The following is a 14,120-nucleotide window of genomic DNA, read 5'->3' as shown; positions in this document are numbered from 1 at the left end:
GTGTCCATCTCCCTGACCACGGATGAGGTCAGCACCTTTGGTCAGTGACCTCCAAGGTAACACCTGTAACCCTGCCTCCTGGCGTTCTCACCCTGTGTGGCCCCCTTCCTTGAAGGTGGGCTTCTCATGAGCGCTGTCCAGCAAATGCTAAGGGGCCAAGGTTCCAAGAAGACTTAGCCTCCGCAGGTGTTGGCTCTCAGCCGCCAGCCCTGATGCAGGCCTGGAGCTTGTGCACGCAGCCCTGCGGAGGGTCTTCTTCCCCTCATAGTCGCTGGAGCTGCATGTGTGGGCTTGGACGTGAGACCCCAGCCCCTTCCACTATCATGCTGGTTGACCACCTGGACCACAGAATCTGTGGGGTCACGAATGCGCTGTCGCTCTGAGCCTCCAGCTGGGTGTGCGTTGTCCAGAGCTGCAGAGCTGACGGCTCCTCTTGTGCTCATTGGGCTTGTGGATATCTCCCTCCTGGCATGTTACCCACTTTTCCTGTTGATTATAGGGATCCATCCTCTCTCCCTGTCGTGTTGTCACGACCCTTCCAGGTGTCACTTGTCATTTAGCATGTTTAGTGTGTTGACATTATATTGTGATGCGCTGTGAAAGCACAGGCGCTCTTCCTTTAGCAACCTCATCTGATTGGTTATATTTGTGGGTAATACTTTGGGGGATTGGTTTAAGATGCTCTTTTCTGGGAATTCCCTGTGGTCCAATGTGGGATTTGGCATTTTCACTGCCGGGCCTGCATTCAGTCCCTGCATAAGGTCCCACAGGCTGTGCAGCACAGTAAAAAAAAAATGGTACTCTTTTCTTACCCCAGGATCAGGAAGATACTCCCTACGTTTTCTTCTAAGTGTGAGGTTTCAGACAGTTGCATTCCACAGCCCAGCCGCCCAGGTGCAACCCTGGCCAGAAGCTGTGTCTCACACAGTGACAGCATGCCTCCCCAGGATTGTTGGGAAAAGCCATGGAGTCATTATGTGTGCCCTGCTGGGTCAGACCCTACCTGGTTCCTGGGAAGTGCCCTGTGGATGTTGTAAATTGTTAGTGTATGTCTGGAGCTGTGAGGCCGGGATCCAGTCTCTCTTTACTGGTGTGTATGACAGCTGTCCTGGTGTCAGGGAGCCGAGGCCACCTTCTCCCGGAAGCCACAGCCCCGCTTTGTCTTGGGTCCAGGTCCTACCTTTGCACAGACCCTGGACCCCGCATCCTAGCTTGTTTATACGTCTCTGCACCAGTGCAGCACGTGGCCTGATCCAAGTGTCTGGGGGGCAGCCCCCCTTCTTCAGGAGGCTCTCTTTCTCTTCTCCCTTTTGTGCCTCCATCATGCTCTTTGTAGTTGCCCAGTACCTTGTAAGGACATAACTAAGACTGAACATCCTGTCACTGCTGAATTTTCACCAGCTTCCAGCCTCTGCTGGTGGGTCTCGCCCGGGGCTGCAGCCAGGGGCCTGGTGGCACATCTTCTAATCGCGTCGGTCATGTGACCCTGTACCTGAAGGAACAGCTTTCCCCATTTGTTGAACTTGGTGGTCATCTGTGTGCTGGCTCTTTGTGTGCTGGCCCTTTGCTGTTATTTACTTTCTCTCAATCTGCCTGGATTTCGCTGGCAGGCACCCCTCACGTGGGCCTTGTGCCATCCAGGAGCCCACCCTCCTCCCAGCCCAGCTGTGGCCCAGCCCTGAACTCAGCCGTCTCTGCTAGGAGACGGTTCAGCAGAGCAGAGGTTTGGCAACCAGCTCCACCCTTGCTGCGGGGGCGTCCCTGTTCCAGGCCTTCGCGTGGGCAGAGTCATGCGTGGACGTGGAAGCAGGCGCACTGTGGCCCCCGCCTCTTCCGCCCAGCCCACTCCCTTGTCTGCTCCTCCTTGAGTGCCCCCCCCAGACTTGCCCAGTTGTCGTCTGGAGCCTGCGCTTGACCTCAGCGCCCATGCACAGGCTCCCCAGTCACTTCCTTCCCTTCACTCCCCAATGGGCTAAAGTTGTTCCTCTGAGTTGTACTTTGGTTTAGGTATTTCTGTCTGTATCGCGCATTAGAGATTTTGTTTCTAGATATGTTATTGATGTGGGCATTTTTGTTTTTTAAGCACATGGAGCCTGGACCTGGTTCCCAAGGGCATAAGCGTTTAGAAAGTGCTGGTGCTGGTGTTGGTGGGATCCGGGGCATGGTTGCTGTGAGGATCTGCAGCCTTTCCTGGTGCTTGGTCCTGTGCCGTCCAGCCTCCTCTGCTCGGCTTTCTTTCAAGACCCTCACTCTCTCACCGTCAGAGTTGCGCTCATGGCAGGGAAACTGCAGTGGCACCAGGTTCGGCATGGTGGATCAGGAAGCGTGGTGTCTGTCTTATCCCTGGGGTTCCACTTTGGTGGCTCCATGGCGGGGCAACCACTCATTTCTCTGGGGAGTAAAGTTGTGATGGCCCCTGGTCACTGGTTAACGCCCTGCCGGAAGATAGTCTGAGGCTGCCGTGGGGTCGTGGATGTTTCCTCTCTAGGCTTTCCATTTTTTCATCCGGCTGATTTGTTCCTGACAGTTTCTTGTCTGTCTGCAGGACTGCGTCCTACCTTCTGTCCCTCCTTGAGTTTGCGTCTGTCTCTCCTTGAGTTTCCGGGAGGTGGCTCCTCCCCCACCATCAGGGTGATCACTGATCTTTGATCCTCACCCAGGAAGGCTGAGTGAGGACTGTGACCCTGAGCTGAGGGCGGCCCCTTCTGGGCTGTGTCTGGTCCCGGTGTGTGGAGAGAAATGCAGAGCACTGGAGACAGCTTCTGAGGTGGGGGCAGGGGACAGTGTTCACACAGGCATCGCCGAGCTGAGGGAGAGGCCAAGGGAGGAGGGCAGCTGGAGGAGGCCGGATCACCAGGTGCTTTAGAAAAGTTTGGGTGGGAATTACTGGAGGGTCAGGTGTGTAGGGAGGAAAGGGAGGCTAGGCTGGTGTAGGCCGTGGTCTCAGTGGGGCGCCCGCTCCTGCTCCTTTGGGGCTCCTGGATGCGTGGCCGACCGTGGTCCCGAGTTTGTGCTTTAAGTTACTGTAAGGGGGTGATTGGACCTGGCAGGACCTTGGCCGCTCACGACCACCTCGTCCCATCCTTTCCTTCAGCTCCAGCCCACACCCCGCCCAGTGTCACCATGGCTGCCACTTCTGTCCCTGGGTCCCTGACTCGAGCCCTCTGCCACCCCTGAGATGTCGGCGTCCGCGAAGCCCCCAGCCTTGGTGGAGCTGGACCCGGGCCCTGGTGAGAAGCCTGGGGGACGGCCGCTCCTGGCCTGGGCCCCCGTGTTCAGCCACCGGAGTGAGAAGATCGCGTTCAGCCAGAGTGATGGCAGCCCCGAGGAGCAGGTGCTCACGGTCACCGTCACGGAGACTACCGTCATCGAGGCAGACCTGGGCGTGTGGGGTGCCCGCGCTCTGACCTACCTCACGCTCTGGTTCTTCTTTAGCTTCTGCACCCTGTTTCTCAACAAGTACATCCTGTCCCTGCTGGAAGGGGAACCCAGCATGCTAGGTACCTGCCTGGGCTGGTGGGGACGGAGCCCCGGGGAGCCCCTCTGCTCACTAGGTACCCGCCCGGGCTGGTGGGGACGGAGCCCCGGGGAACCCCTCTGCTCACTGGCCTCATCTCCTCCTCTAGGGGCTGTGCAGATGCTCTCAACCACACTTATCGGCTGTGTTAAAATATTTGTTCCCTGCTGTTTGTATCAGCACAAAACTCGGCTTTCTTACCCACCCAATTTCATCATGACCATGCTGTTCGTGGGTCTGATGAGGTAAGCAGCTGACATTTCAGGTTGGGTGTCTGAGTTTTTTGTTTTTGTGAAACCTCTTCCCCCAGCTGGCTGACTGTTAGCATCAGGTGATCCCGGGAGTACGGAACAGGGTGGGGGCGGACCCTCCAGGCTGACTCCTGAGGGAGGGAATGCACTGATTCATGAGGCTTTTGATTGTCTTAGGTTTGCAACAGTGGTATTGGGTCTAGTCAGCCTGAAAAATGTGGCGGTGTCCTTTGCTGAGACCGTGAAGAGCTCAGCTCCCATCTTCACTGTGATCCTGTCACGGACGGTCCTGGGGGAGCACACTGGTGAGCAGCCCCCCAAGCCCGGCCCTCACTGAGCCTCTGTGTCCCCCCAAGGCTCAGCAGATGGGACTCAATCACAGATCTCTAAGCTGGGCTGGGGCAGGCACTGTCCAGCTGCACACATGTCCCTGACTCTCCTGCCAGCCTGTAGGGGGTGGGGTCCTGTGATAAGCAGACTCATCATGTGACATGTGTTTGCCCTGGGGTTAGGAGTGCTGCTCGGAGAGGGAGCTGAGTCGGCTTCAATTAGGAAATGACCAGAAGGTAAAACAAGGCAGCACTCGACACCCTGGGGAAGAGGTGGTGGGGAGAGGGCACAGCTAGGCATCTCGTAGACTGGCCCCTGAAGCCAGGCCAATGTACAGGTGATGGTAAAGCAGAGTCAGATCAAAGTGTGACTGCGGTTCCTGCAATCCCACGCAGCAGGACATAGCCTGACTGCACTGCAGCCTTCACCACACAGAGGGGACTTACTTGGAGGGCCTTAAGAATGTCAGGCCATGGAGAAGACGCTGTCTTGCAGGAACAATTAGGAAATCTTGATAAAATGCAATTTGTTGGGGAGAATGACTGAGGTACCCAGACTTGTGGGGCCAAGGTGTGGAGTCCCCAGAGGGGACACACAAGGAGCAGGCTGCGTGGAGCTGTCAGCCATCACGCCTGATGCCTGTGCTCCGGCAGTGGGACTCTGGTGTGAAGCCCTCTGCCCCACGTGCCTGGCCAGAGTGGGTGACACAGGCATGTGCTATTTTTTCCCTCCAGCGAGAAGTGAGTGAGCAGAGCACCCCTAGGGGGCAGCTGGGTCCACTGAGGGGCACTGCAGCCCGGCAATGTGCTCTCCCTCTGCAGGGCTACTGGTCAACCTTTCCCTCATCCCGGTCATGGGTGGCCTGGCACTGTGCACGGCCACCGAGATGAGCTTCAACTTCCTGGGATTCTCAGCCGCCTTGTCCACCAACATCATGGACTGGTGAGTCTGCAGGGTGGGAGCTGGGCATGTGGGGCCCTGTGTCCCACTGCCGGAGCACGGGCATCAGGTGTGATGGCTGACAGCTCCACGCAGCCTGCTCCTTGTGTGTCGCCGTCTCTGAGGGGAGAAGGGAGGCGGCAGCGGCACTTGTGTCTAAGCTTGTGTCATTGCTGGTACTTCTAGAGAGACCAGAGGGTTTCTGAGTGTTGCATGAGTAAAACAAGAAACCACCTTTTGTTCCATCTGACACTTGCTGTGTTTCCTTCAGCCTTCTCCTCTGCCTCTCTAGTTCCCAGAAACATAGCCCAGCTCAGTCGCAGTCTGCATCTTACCTGTTAACTCCAGCACAGGATGGTCTCAGAGGCCTCCTCACTCACCTGCAGATGCTTCAGACCTCCTGGCCACTATCCTGCAAGGACCATCTTCACATAAGTCCCGCCAGGTTTCCCACTGGCCCGCAGTGTCAGCCCTAGAGGGGGCGGGCCTGTGAGTGTCTCCCCCAGCCTCACTTTGGTTCAGGTCCCCATGGCCAGAGCTGGGGGCAGTGTTGGTGGTCTGGAAGCTGGACACTGTCCTGTCTTCTCTCAGCCACCACTGGCCTTCCCAGCCAGGAGTTCTATCCCTGTTTCCCTGGGTCTTCCTGTGCTCATACTGTCTGTCCTGTGGCTACAGCTGATTTGTGTGAGCTCTGGGTGCCAAGAGGGGTTCTGTGCAGAACTGGATAACCCTAGGCATGCCCTCTGCCTCTGAGACCTCAGCTTACCCACCTGTGAAAGGGGCAGCTTGGCCCGGCTCATGGATGCCCAGGGCTGTCCTCAAGGACCCCCACGTGTACCTGTTTCCAGAGGACAAGGCACTTCGTATGAGGTGGCCTCTGAGCTCACATAATCTCTTCTCTTCTTTCTTCTAGTTTGCAGAACGTTTTCTCCAAAAAACTCCTCAGTGGGGACAAATACAGATTCTCGTAAGTGTCACTGCCCGCACAGAGACCAGAGCGCCCTGGACCCCAGCCCCAATCCTCCCAGAGAGCCCTGGACCCCAGCCCCAACACTCTCAGAGCTCCCTGTGCCCCAGCCCTGACCCTCCCATTTCCCTGGTGCCTTTAAAAGAACCTTGTTGAAACTGGGAAGAAAAACCCACCTGTTTCCAGTTGCCTTCAGCCAGGGATGCTGTGCCAGTCCTGTAGCAGGGGAGAAGCGGGTAGCGAGGCTGGGGGCAGGGTAGGGTAGGCCAGGGTGAGGCTGGAGCGGGGCGGAAGGCTCAGACACCTGCCCTGTCCTGCAGGGCCGCAGAGCTGCAGTTCTACACCAGCACAGCGGCCGTGGCTATGCTCGTCCCAGCCTGGATCTTCTTCATGGTGAGTCCCACCATTGCAGTCACCTTCAGGGGGCCAAGTCTGGCACTGTGCAGCTGCCACATGCCCAAGGGGGCCTGACTGATGCAAACCCAAGCAGGTCCGGTGTTTGTGAGGGCCGGGCGGCAGCCCCAGTTCTGGAAACTTTGGCAGGAGGGTGTTAAGCACACTCTTGTGTTGCTGCTTTTTGGCTGCACCTCATTGCTTGCAGGATCTTCGTTCCCCAACTAGGGATTGAACCCTGGGCACAGCAGTGGAAGAGCTGAGTCCCAACCACCAGGTCAATAGGGAACTCCTGCAATTGTTTCTTATTTCTTCTCTTACTTAAAAACATTGTGATCACCATAGAATAAGTCACAGGACAGAAACATGTAAAACAGAGCAATCTGTCCTCAGCCCCTCCCAGGCCCCCTTCTAGTGGAGCCGCTCCCCTAGTGTGTCTGCATGGCCACAAACCTGCTTACGCGTGTCATGAGTCCTGTAGGAGCGCAGGTGTGCATCTGTGTGGACCTGTTTTAGCACAGTGGTGCTGGGCTGTCCAGTCCAAGCTCTGCCCTGACCCCCCAGACGTGGTGGTCTGGCCCTGCCACTGCTCTGTACATGCAGCACATAACAGGGAACTCCGTGTGTCATGTCTTTAGTGGGTGAGGATGTTTCTCTGGGTTGTGTTCTTGGAATTGGAATGGTTGAGTAAAAGAACATGCACATCTAAACATATTTTATTATGATAAAATACCTATCAAATTTAGCCATTTTTCAGTGTACGTCAGGTACGTTATTCACATCATGGTGCGACCATCACCCCAATTTTTTCATCATCTCAAACTGAAGCTCTGACCCATTAAATGCTAACTCCTCACCCCACCCCACCCCACCCACCGGGTGGAGGGGGCAAGACTTACCCCACCCCCCAGAGTTCCAGCTGGGCCTGATAGTTAAACTGACTTAGATCAACAGGAGACAAAACATAGGTTCACTTAATATGAGCTTCATGTGATGCCAGAGCAAATGAAGCCCCAAACAAGTGGCAGACCTCAGTGCTTCCACATCAGGTTGAATGAGGAGGTGATTGTGGGCAAGTGACTGAGACACTGCGGCTGAATGGGGATGAGGGGGATGATGACAAGGCCCCTGAATCCCCTCTCCTCCTGGTTGGGAGGAAGGGGCAGCTCCCATGTGGGGTTTGTCTCCTGCTTCTGGGAAGGAAAAGGGAGGTCAGAGCACCCTTCTGGCACCTGCTGTTTTCTCAGTGCCTTCAACTCAAAAACAATCCTTATGCCAAAGAGGCATACGTTGTGGGAGGGGTTCTGAATTTTGTTACCCCCTCCCCCTGCCCTCGGCTCCATCCTCCTACCTTGTGTCTTTGTGACTCTGACTCCTCCAGGGACCTCATAGAAGTGGAATCACATAAGATTTGTCCTCTTGCATCTAGTTCATTTCACTCAACTTCGTGTCATAAGGTCCATCCACGATGGACAGGTGTCAGGACCTCTTCCCTGTTTAAGGCTGAATAAATGTATGGCTGGACCACGTTTTGTTTACCAATCTTCCAATGATGGACATTTGGGTTGCTTCCACTTTTAGGCTGTTGTAAATAATGTTGCTCTGAGTGTGTAAGTACTTTTTCAAGACTCTGCTGTCAATTCTTCAGGGTACAGACCACAAGTGGAGTCCTGGATCACATGGCAGTTCTGTGTGTAATATTTTGAGGGTTGACTAGTCTGTTTTCCCACAGCAGTTGCACCATTTTGGATTCCTACCTGCAGTGCTCAGGGTCCAACTTCCCCTATCCTCACCAGTGCTTGTTGTTTTCTAGTTTTTGTTTTTTTTGATGGTAGCCATCCCGGTGAGTGTGAGCTGGTACCTCATTGTAGTTTTTTTCCCCCAAGGCTTTCTTTTTATTTGTTTGTCTTGGCTGCACTGGGTCTTCATTGCTATGCTTGGGCGTCTCATTGTGGTGCCTTCTCTGGATGCGGAGCATAGGCCCTGGAGTGCAGGCTCAGCTGTGGCACACAGGCATGGTCGTGACGTGGCATATGAGATCTTCGTTCCCTGACTGGGATGGAGCCCGCGTCCCATGCATTGGTAGGCAAATTCTAAACCACTGGACCACCAGGGAAGCCCCCTCGTTGTAGTTTTGATTTGTTCTTCCCTGATGGTCAGTGATGTTGGGTATCTTGTCACGTGCTTAGAAGCTGTGTGTGTTTCGTGTGTAAAGTTTTGATCATTGCCGTCCATGTGCCGCCCCAGAGCCCTCCGCGGTGTCACTCCCTTTACCCAGACCCCGGGGCAGAGGTGCCACCGGAGTTCCTCCAGGGTCCGCGCAGCAGGCGTCCCTCTGGCTTTGGTGCAGGACCTGCCGGTGATCGGGAGGAGCGGGAGGAGCTTCCGCTACAGCCAGGACGTGGTGCTGCTGCTGCTGGCGGACGGCGTGCTGTTCCACCTGCAGAGTGTCACGGCCTATGCCCTCATGGGGAGGATCTCCCCTGTGACCTTCAGGTAAGGACAGGAGATGAGGTGCATCTGGGTCACATGCAGAGGGGAACACTTGCCATCTGACGTTTTTATCAGAGGGCTCTGTGATTGTGGGTCACGACTGTAGTGATTGCTGTGGCCAGGGGTCGTAATTACTCGGCCATTCTGTATCGGTGCCTTTTGAAACATGAATAGGAAAGTCTGTGAAATGGATTTTTAGGGGGATCCCCACTGGGAATCTGCACAGAAGAGAGTTCCTTGCAGTGTTGTGAGGTACTTCTCCCCAGAACAGCACTGTCTGGGGAATCTCCTGGGATGATGGAGGGTGGGAGCCCCTGACCGTGTGTGGATCCTGAGCACCTGGAACTGGCCGAGTCCTGAGGAGTCGAAGTCTGTTTTTCTGACTTTAATCAGCTCACACTCAGCAGCCCCAGGTGGCCACTGACTCCCTGCTGGGAACTCAGCACCAAGCTCAGGTCTCATGAGCTTCTTCCCTAACTGGACAGACTTAGTACTGATTTGACACTAGAGGGGTTTTGGTAACAGAAAGGAAGGAGCCCAGGTCACCAGCAAGCCTGAAAACCCACCCAGTGATTGTCCTTGGATTTGGCTGTCATGTTGTTGTGGAAACCTTTTAGTGGACCTTTGTCCTTTAACTTCAGAACAGTCACAGGAGAGCGGGATTGTCTGCAGAACTGAGGGCCTCTGGGGCCTCGTGCTGCTCTCAGACCTGGCAGCCCTTTCTCCACATCCCGGGGGAGGGGCCTGCAGGACTGTCAGGGCCGCCTGAGTGCCACGTTTCCTGATGCTCACACTGTCAGTATGTTTTATAGGTCTGTTTCCTGTAGGACAACAGGAATTATTTCCAAATATCCCTGAAAGTTTGCTTTTCAGGGGTTAGGAAACTGGTTCTTTTTAAGGAAAATAGCTTACGGCAGAAAAATACAAAAGTTAACTTTAAATCATCCATAATGGCAGCCCAGGAGACAAACCCTTGTGGTCATTGCATCCTCACGAGGTCCCAGCAGTGAGCAAGCAGCATGGTGTCACTCCCAGACAGCTTTCCTAAGGGAACACTTCCCACTCTGTGGAGAGTAGGCTGCAGTATTGGGGTGAAAGGTTGTAATGCCTACAGTTCACTTAGAAATGTTTCTGTCAAAGAAAGGACAAAGTAAGGCACAAGGCTGAGCCTGAAGATGGCACCTAGCTCTGTTGTCCCTCTTCTGTGTGATCTCTGTTCTAGTAGGTAGGACCCTAACACAAAGGGGGGTTAGCAGAGGCGCCTGTGGCCCCCACTGACCTCCCTGCTCTCCTGCAGCGTCGCCAGCACTGTAAAGCATGCCCTGTCCATCTGGCTCAGCGTCATCGTTTTCGGTAACAAAGTCACCAGCCTGTCAGCTGTGGGCACCGTGCTGGTCACAGCTGGCGTCCTGCTCTACAATAAGGCCAAGCAACAGCAGCGCGAGGTCATGCAGAGCCTGGCCTCGGCCACCACCCAGCCCCCAGATGGCAGCTCCAAGCTGCTGCTCCCCCAGGACCCCCAGCCACACCACTGAGCCCCGAAGCCACGGGGGCACCACACCACCCCCTCTTCGCTGACTGGGGACCCCTTTTGTCTCTCCCTCCTTGTGGACAGCGGGTGTGGGACCACCTGGCTCCACGGGTCACAGTCATTGTGGGAGGCAAGGTGGGCAGCCTTTCCCGCTTTTTTCTGGGACTGTCAGTCAGAACTGGCAGGAACTTGAATTGGATTGGAGAACACAGCTGCCACTGAGCCATGGCCAAGCCCTCTGACAACCTCCTCCCGGCAGCCTCTGCGCACCCCAGCAGCCGGGCCAGGCCCCACCTCCTCTGTGAGTGATGACCACTTGGGACAGCTGTGAAGCTGGAGCTGTGTCCATGTGCCAGCGGGCACCCCCTCACTTGGAGCCAGTGTGGGGAACTGGCTCCTGCATGCCAGCCATCAGCGGCTGCTGGAATCCACCCTGCTCCTTGGCTGTTGAGGGCTCTGCTGGGCTCGGCCAGGCTGAGGCCCCCAGGGCCAGGGCATGGAGGCCACTGCAATGGGCAGAGAGTGGCACAGGACAGATGGGGTGAGAACCTGGGATTCCCTGCTCCTGAGAATAGGGCGTCCATCTCCTCTACCCAAGGCAGAGCTGTCGCATCAGTACCACTTAGGGAAGGCGGGCTGCCCCTCCCTGTGTCTGCTATGCTGAGCCTTCCCACCTCCAGAGGGTCCTGTCCCTTGTGGGCACCCAGGTTGCCCCTCCCACCCCCCCACCCCCCTACCCCCCTGAGACCCAGATGTGGTTTCCTGCCTGAAAGCCGCAGGTAGATGGCCACAAGGCAGGGTGGACCTGTGTCCCTTCTGTTCCCGTACTCACAGGTTAGAGGTTGGCTCTTCTAAGGGGCTCCAGGAGCCCCTGTTTCTGCCCAGCCAGTCTGGAGCCTCCTGGTGTCACTGACAAGGGTGTTAACGATTTCCTCCTCATGAATGATGAGCAGGACGAATGTGGAGTGTTTACACCTTTGTTATGCTGCATTTTAAATGACAGTGTAGGTTTTAAAAGGAAACACAGGCACAGATGGCTTCTGGAATGCATGGAGTGTGCCGGGTAAACCAGAGTCAGACCCATAGCCCAGCCTGGCCCTCCTCCCCCCAGGGCAGACAGCCAGCCAGGTATTTGAGGTTCCACCTCTCTCTTTACTCCTCGCCCCACATCCTGTTGGAACTTCTGGTCAGGGTGTAGCCCCTCTCCCACCTACCAGACTCGAGCTCTGGGACTTGTCAGGCACAGCCCAACTCAGGGGCCGTGGGCTGGCCACCTGCCCATCTCTAGCCGGCCTGCGGGACGGAGCGACGCGAGGGCACAAGTGGCCCACGAGTCTCGGGAACAGTCCCTGCTGTCCAGGCCCTGGCGCCTTAATTGCTTCTCTGGTTTTCTGGTTGGCTTCTCAACTGGAAAATATAAACCAGCCCTTCCTGGAGAGCAAGTCTCTTGGAAACAAAGAGCAATAAGTGCGTCTCATTAAGCTCTGCCGACTAAAGTCGGTCATGATGAGGGATTAAAAATGGGGCCTTTTAACTACAAACAACCTTTTATGAAGCTGACCTCCTTGCTCAGAGGTCGGCGGGTCACACGCAGCTTCCTTGTGCAGGGGTAGCAGATGTCTTTCCCAGGTTTTCCCCCTTTTCTCTTTTTCTGCTTACCCCTAAACAAAGCTAAAGAGGATGCTGGGGCAGTGGTTGGGGTGGTGCAATGCTATGTGAGGACCAGAGGGCAAGCACCACTTCCGGGGGGCTGTTGCCTCTGCCCTCAGACTGGGGCCACAACACCTGCAGCTGCTGGCGAGACATGAAGAAGGGGAGCATGTGTGTCGCCAGCTGCAGACTGTCATTTGAGAGTGATCAGGTGCCAGCTGCTTGTGTCTGAGTGTTGTTAGGGGCCAGTTTTGATTTTCCAGATTTGGGGACCAGAAAGATTTTCCTAAATTATTAGTAAATGAGGCAGTTTCTAGCAAAGCTGCTTTTGGGGCATCCCCTCATCCCTGGCAGGGAGTCCGGGGCTTGGCGCCCATGGGACACATGCTGTGGCTGCATTCCGTCCGTTGACTCTGCCCAAAGTCGTCCACATGGTGGGCGTTTCTGGGAGGAGAGTCAAAACTCCACAGCCTGCGTGGGCGTTTGCTTAATAACTGTACAGACAAGTTTTCTAATTAACTTTGTCTAGTAGTTTTCTAGTGTGTTCCTTTCACTGAACCGTTGAAGGCCAGCTTGTACCAACGCCAACACTAGGTCCATTTCCTCTGGGTCCATGGTCGTTGTCCACGTCTTTGTAAACAAACTCATGAACCAGGCTTTCGACTCTGGTCATCTGCTTGCTTACATCAACACTTAGAGATCTCTAGCTTTCAAGGAAATTTCCATTGTTGAGTGGCATGAAAGGCTTTTAAAAAAAAAAAGAATTCTGATAGTCATAACTTCCTGCGTATTACCATTAAAATCATCTGCCTTGGAAAGCTGAGAATACTCTTGCATAATCCAAAATGTGTCTTTAATTTGTAAATTACACAATAAAAAAGTGCTGCACGAAGAGTAAGCCACGTGGAACCGCGATAGCTGCAGGCCCTTGAAATACTTGCTCCAAACCGAGGGACTTTGCCTCCCGTGTGGCACTATCCTGTGGACGGTCATTTATAGACAGGTCAGCAGAGACCACAGAAACGCAACATGACTTTCTACATCTGTCCAGGGGATGTGCTTCCTGAGGCCTGGAAGTATTTTCACTATTTACCTAGGTTGAAAAAATTAAACAAGGATGCTATTACAGGTAGAAATCCTCTTCTGTTTGCCTGTGACCAATGTTGTAGTAAGGGCTCTGTTCTTTTCCAGAATACATTCATGCCCTGGTTGGGACCTCTTCATTTTCCTAGCTTATAACAAGAACGTTCCTGCTTGCCTGATGAGTCAGCCTGTTTCTCTCTCCTGAAGAGCAAGGAGCAGCCAGGTGGTTGTGCCGACCATCACTTGGCTTGCTCACCTTGATGCTCTGGGTATAAAACCTTCCAGTTTTCTGTGTGGTATTTCCTCCTCTTCTCCAGAGGGCTCGGATGCTGTCATTGCATCCTTGCCTAGATGTCCAGGCTGACTTGGAAACTGTTCTAATTGGCCAAGTCTTTTTTTTCTTGCTTTTAACTTGAGGGAAACTGGCATTCAGTTGATGTGCTATTTCTAGACTGTAGATGTGTGAGTTGAGTCTGAACCCACACAGGGAGTATTGTGGACCCACCATTGCAGAGGGTCGCAGTGAGGGTGACTTTCCCATAGTGAAAAACTTGAAAATTGTGTGAATAAATTGTCTATATCAGAACCAAATTATACTTGCTTTACACCAAAAAAAAAAAAAAAAAAGAACTGTGGAGAACTAAAAGCACATTTCAAAATTTTAGTGTTTTTTATTTCACCTATTCCAGTATTTATGCAATTGATCAATTTTTCCTAGAAAAATGGTGGTTACATAATTTAGTGAGTCACTGTGTATTCTGCTATGGTAATACATCAATGTTGTATAATTAATCCTGTGGATGCCTACTGGCTACTTTGTCCAAATTAAGCTACCATGGTAGCAACTATCTAGGACTCTTGTTCTGCAAAAGTAAAATAAATGTTTAATGTGTATTTTGTTTTCTCCTTTGTGTAAGTTTCAAGTGTTTGGGCTACTGAAATGAACATGGGTGGGTTCTTACTGCC

The 14,120-nt window shown here is 54.0% G+C and overlaps 1 protein-coding gene across 11 annotated transcripts in view; it reads left to right on the top strand.

Moving 5' to 3' along the window:
• SLC35E2B (solute carrier family 35 member E2B) overlaps positions 1 to 14,046 on the top strand; it is an 18,032-nt gene extending 3,986 nt beyond the window's left edge. For 4 of the 11 annotated variants that reach the window (XM_081488358.1, XM_081488357.1, XM_081488359.1 and 1 more), the window contains exons 3-11: positions 3,095 to 3,334; positions 3,436 to 3,500; positions 3,627 to 3,762; positions 3,946 to 4,073; positions 4,920 to 5,040; positions 5,951 to 6,004; positions 6,325 to 6,397; positions 8,748 to 8,893; positions 10,188 to 14,046. In XM_081488358.1, the coding sequence (XP_081344484.1) occupies positions 3,315 to 3,334; positions 3,436 to 3,500; positions 3,627 to 3,762; positions 3,946 to 4,073; positions 4,920 to 5,040; positions 5,951 to 6,004; positions 6,325 to 6,397; positions 8,748 to 8,893; positions 10,188 to 10,425 (981 nt within the window). In that variant the 5' untranslated portion in view covers positions 3,095 to 3,314 and the 3' untranslated portion in view covers positions 10,426 to 14,046. Of the gene's footprint in view, positions 1 to 1,810; positions 1,891 to 3,050; positions 3,501 to 3,626; positions 3,763 to 3,945; positions 4,074 to 4,919; positions 5,041 to 5,950; positions 6,005 to 6,324; positions 6,398 to 8,644; positions 8,894 to 10,187 lie in introns of those variants that run through there. The other 7 variants (XM_081488350.1, XM_081488349.1, XM_081488352.1 and 4 more) reach the window with 3 other exon arrangements.
• Positions 14,047 to 14,120: the final 74 nt, after the last annotated feature.

Source organism: Giraffa tippelskirchi, chromosome 5 (genome assembly GCF_054371585.1).
Source record: "Giraffa tippelskirchi isolate mGirTip1 chromosome 5, T2T-mGirTip1v1.2.pri, whole genome shotgun sequence".
In the NCBI taxonomy this organism is placed as follows: domain Eukaryota; kingdom Metazoa; phylum Chordata; class Mammalia; order Artiodactyla; family Giraffidae; genus Giraffa; species Giraffa tippelskirchi.
Note: the sequence above shows the minus strand (reverse complement) of the source record. Positions and strands in the feature narration are given on the sequence as shown.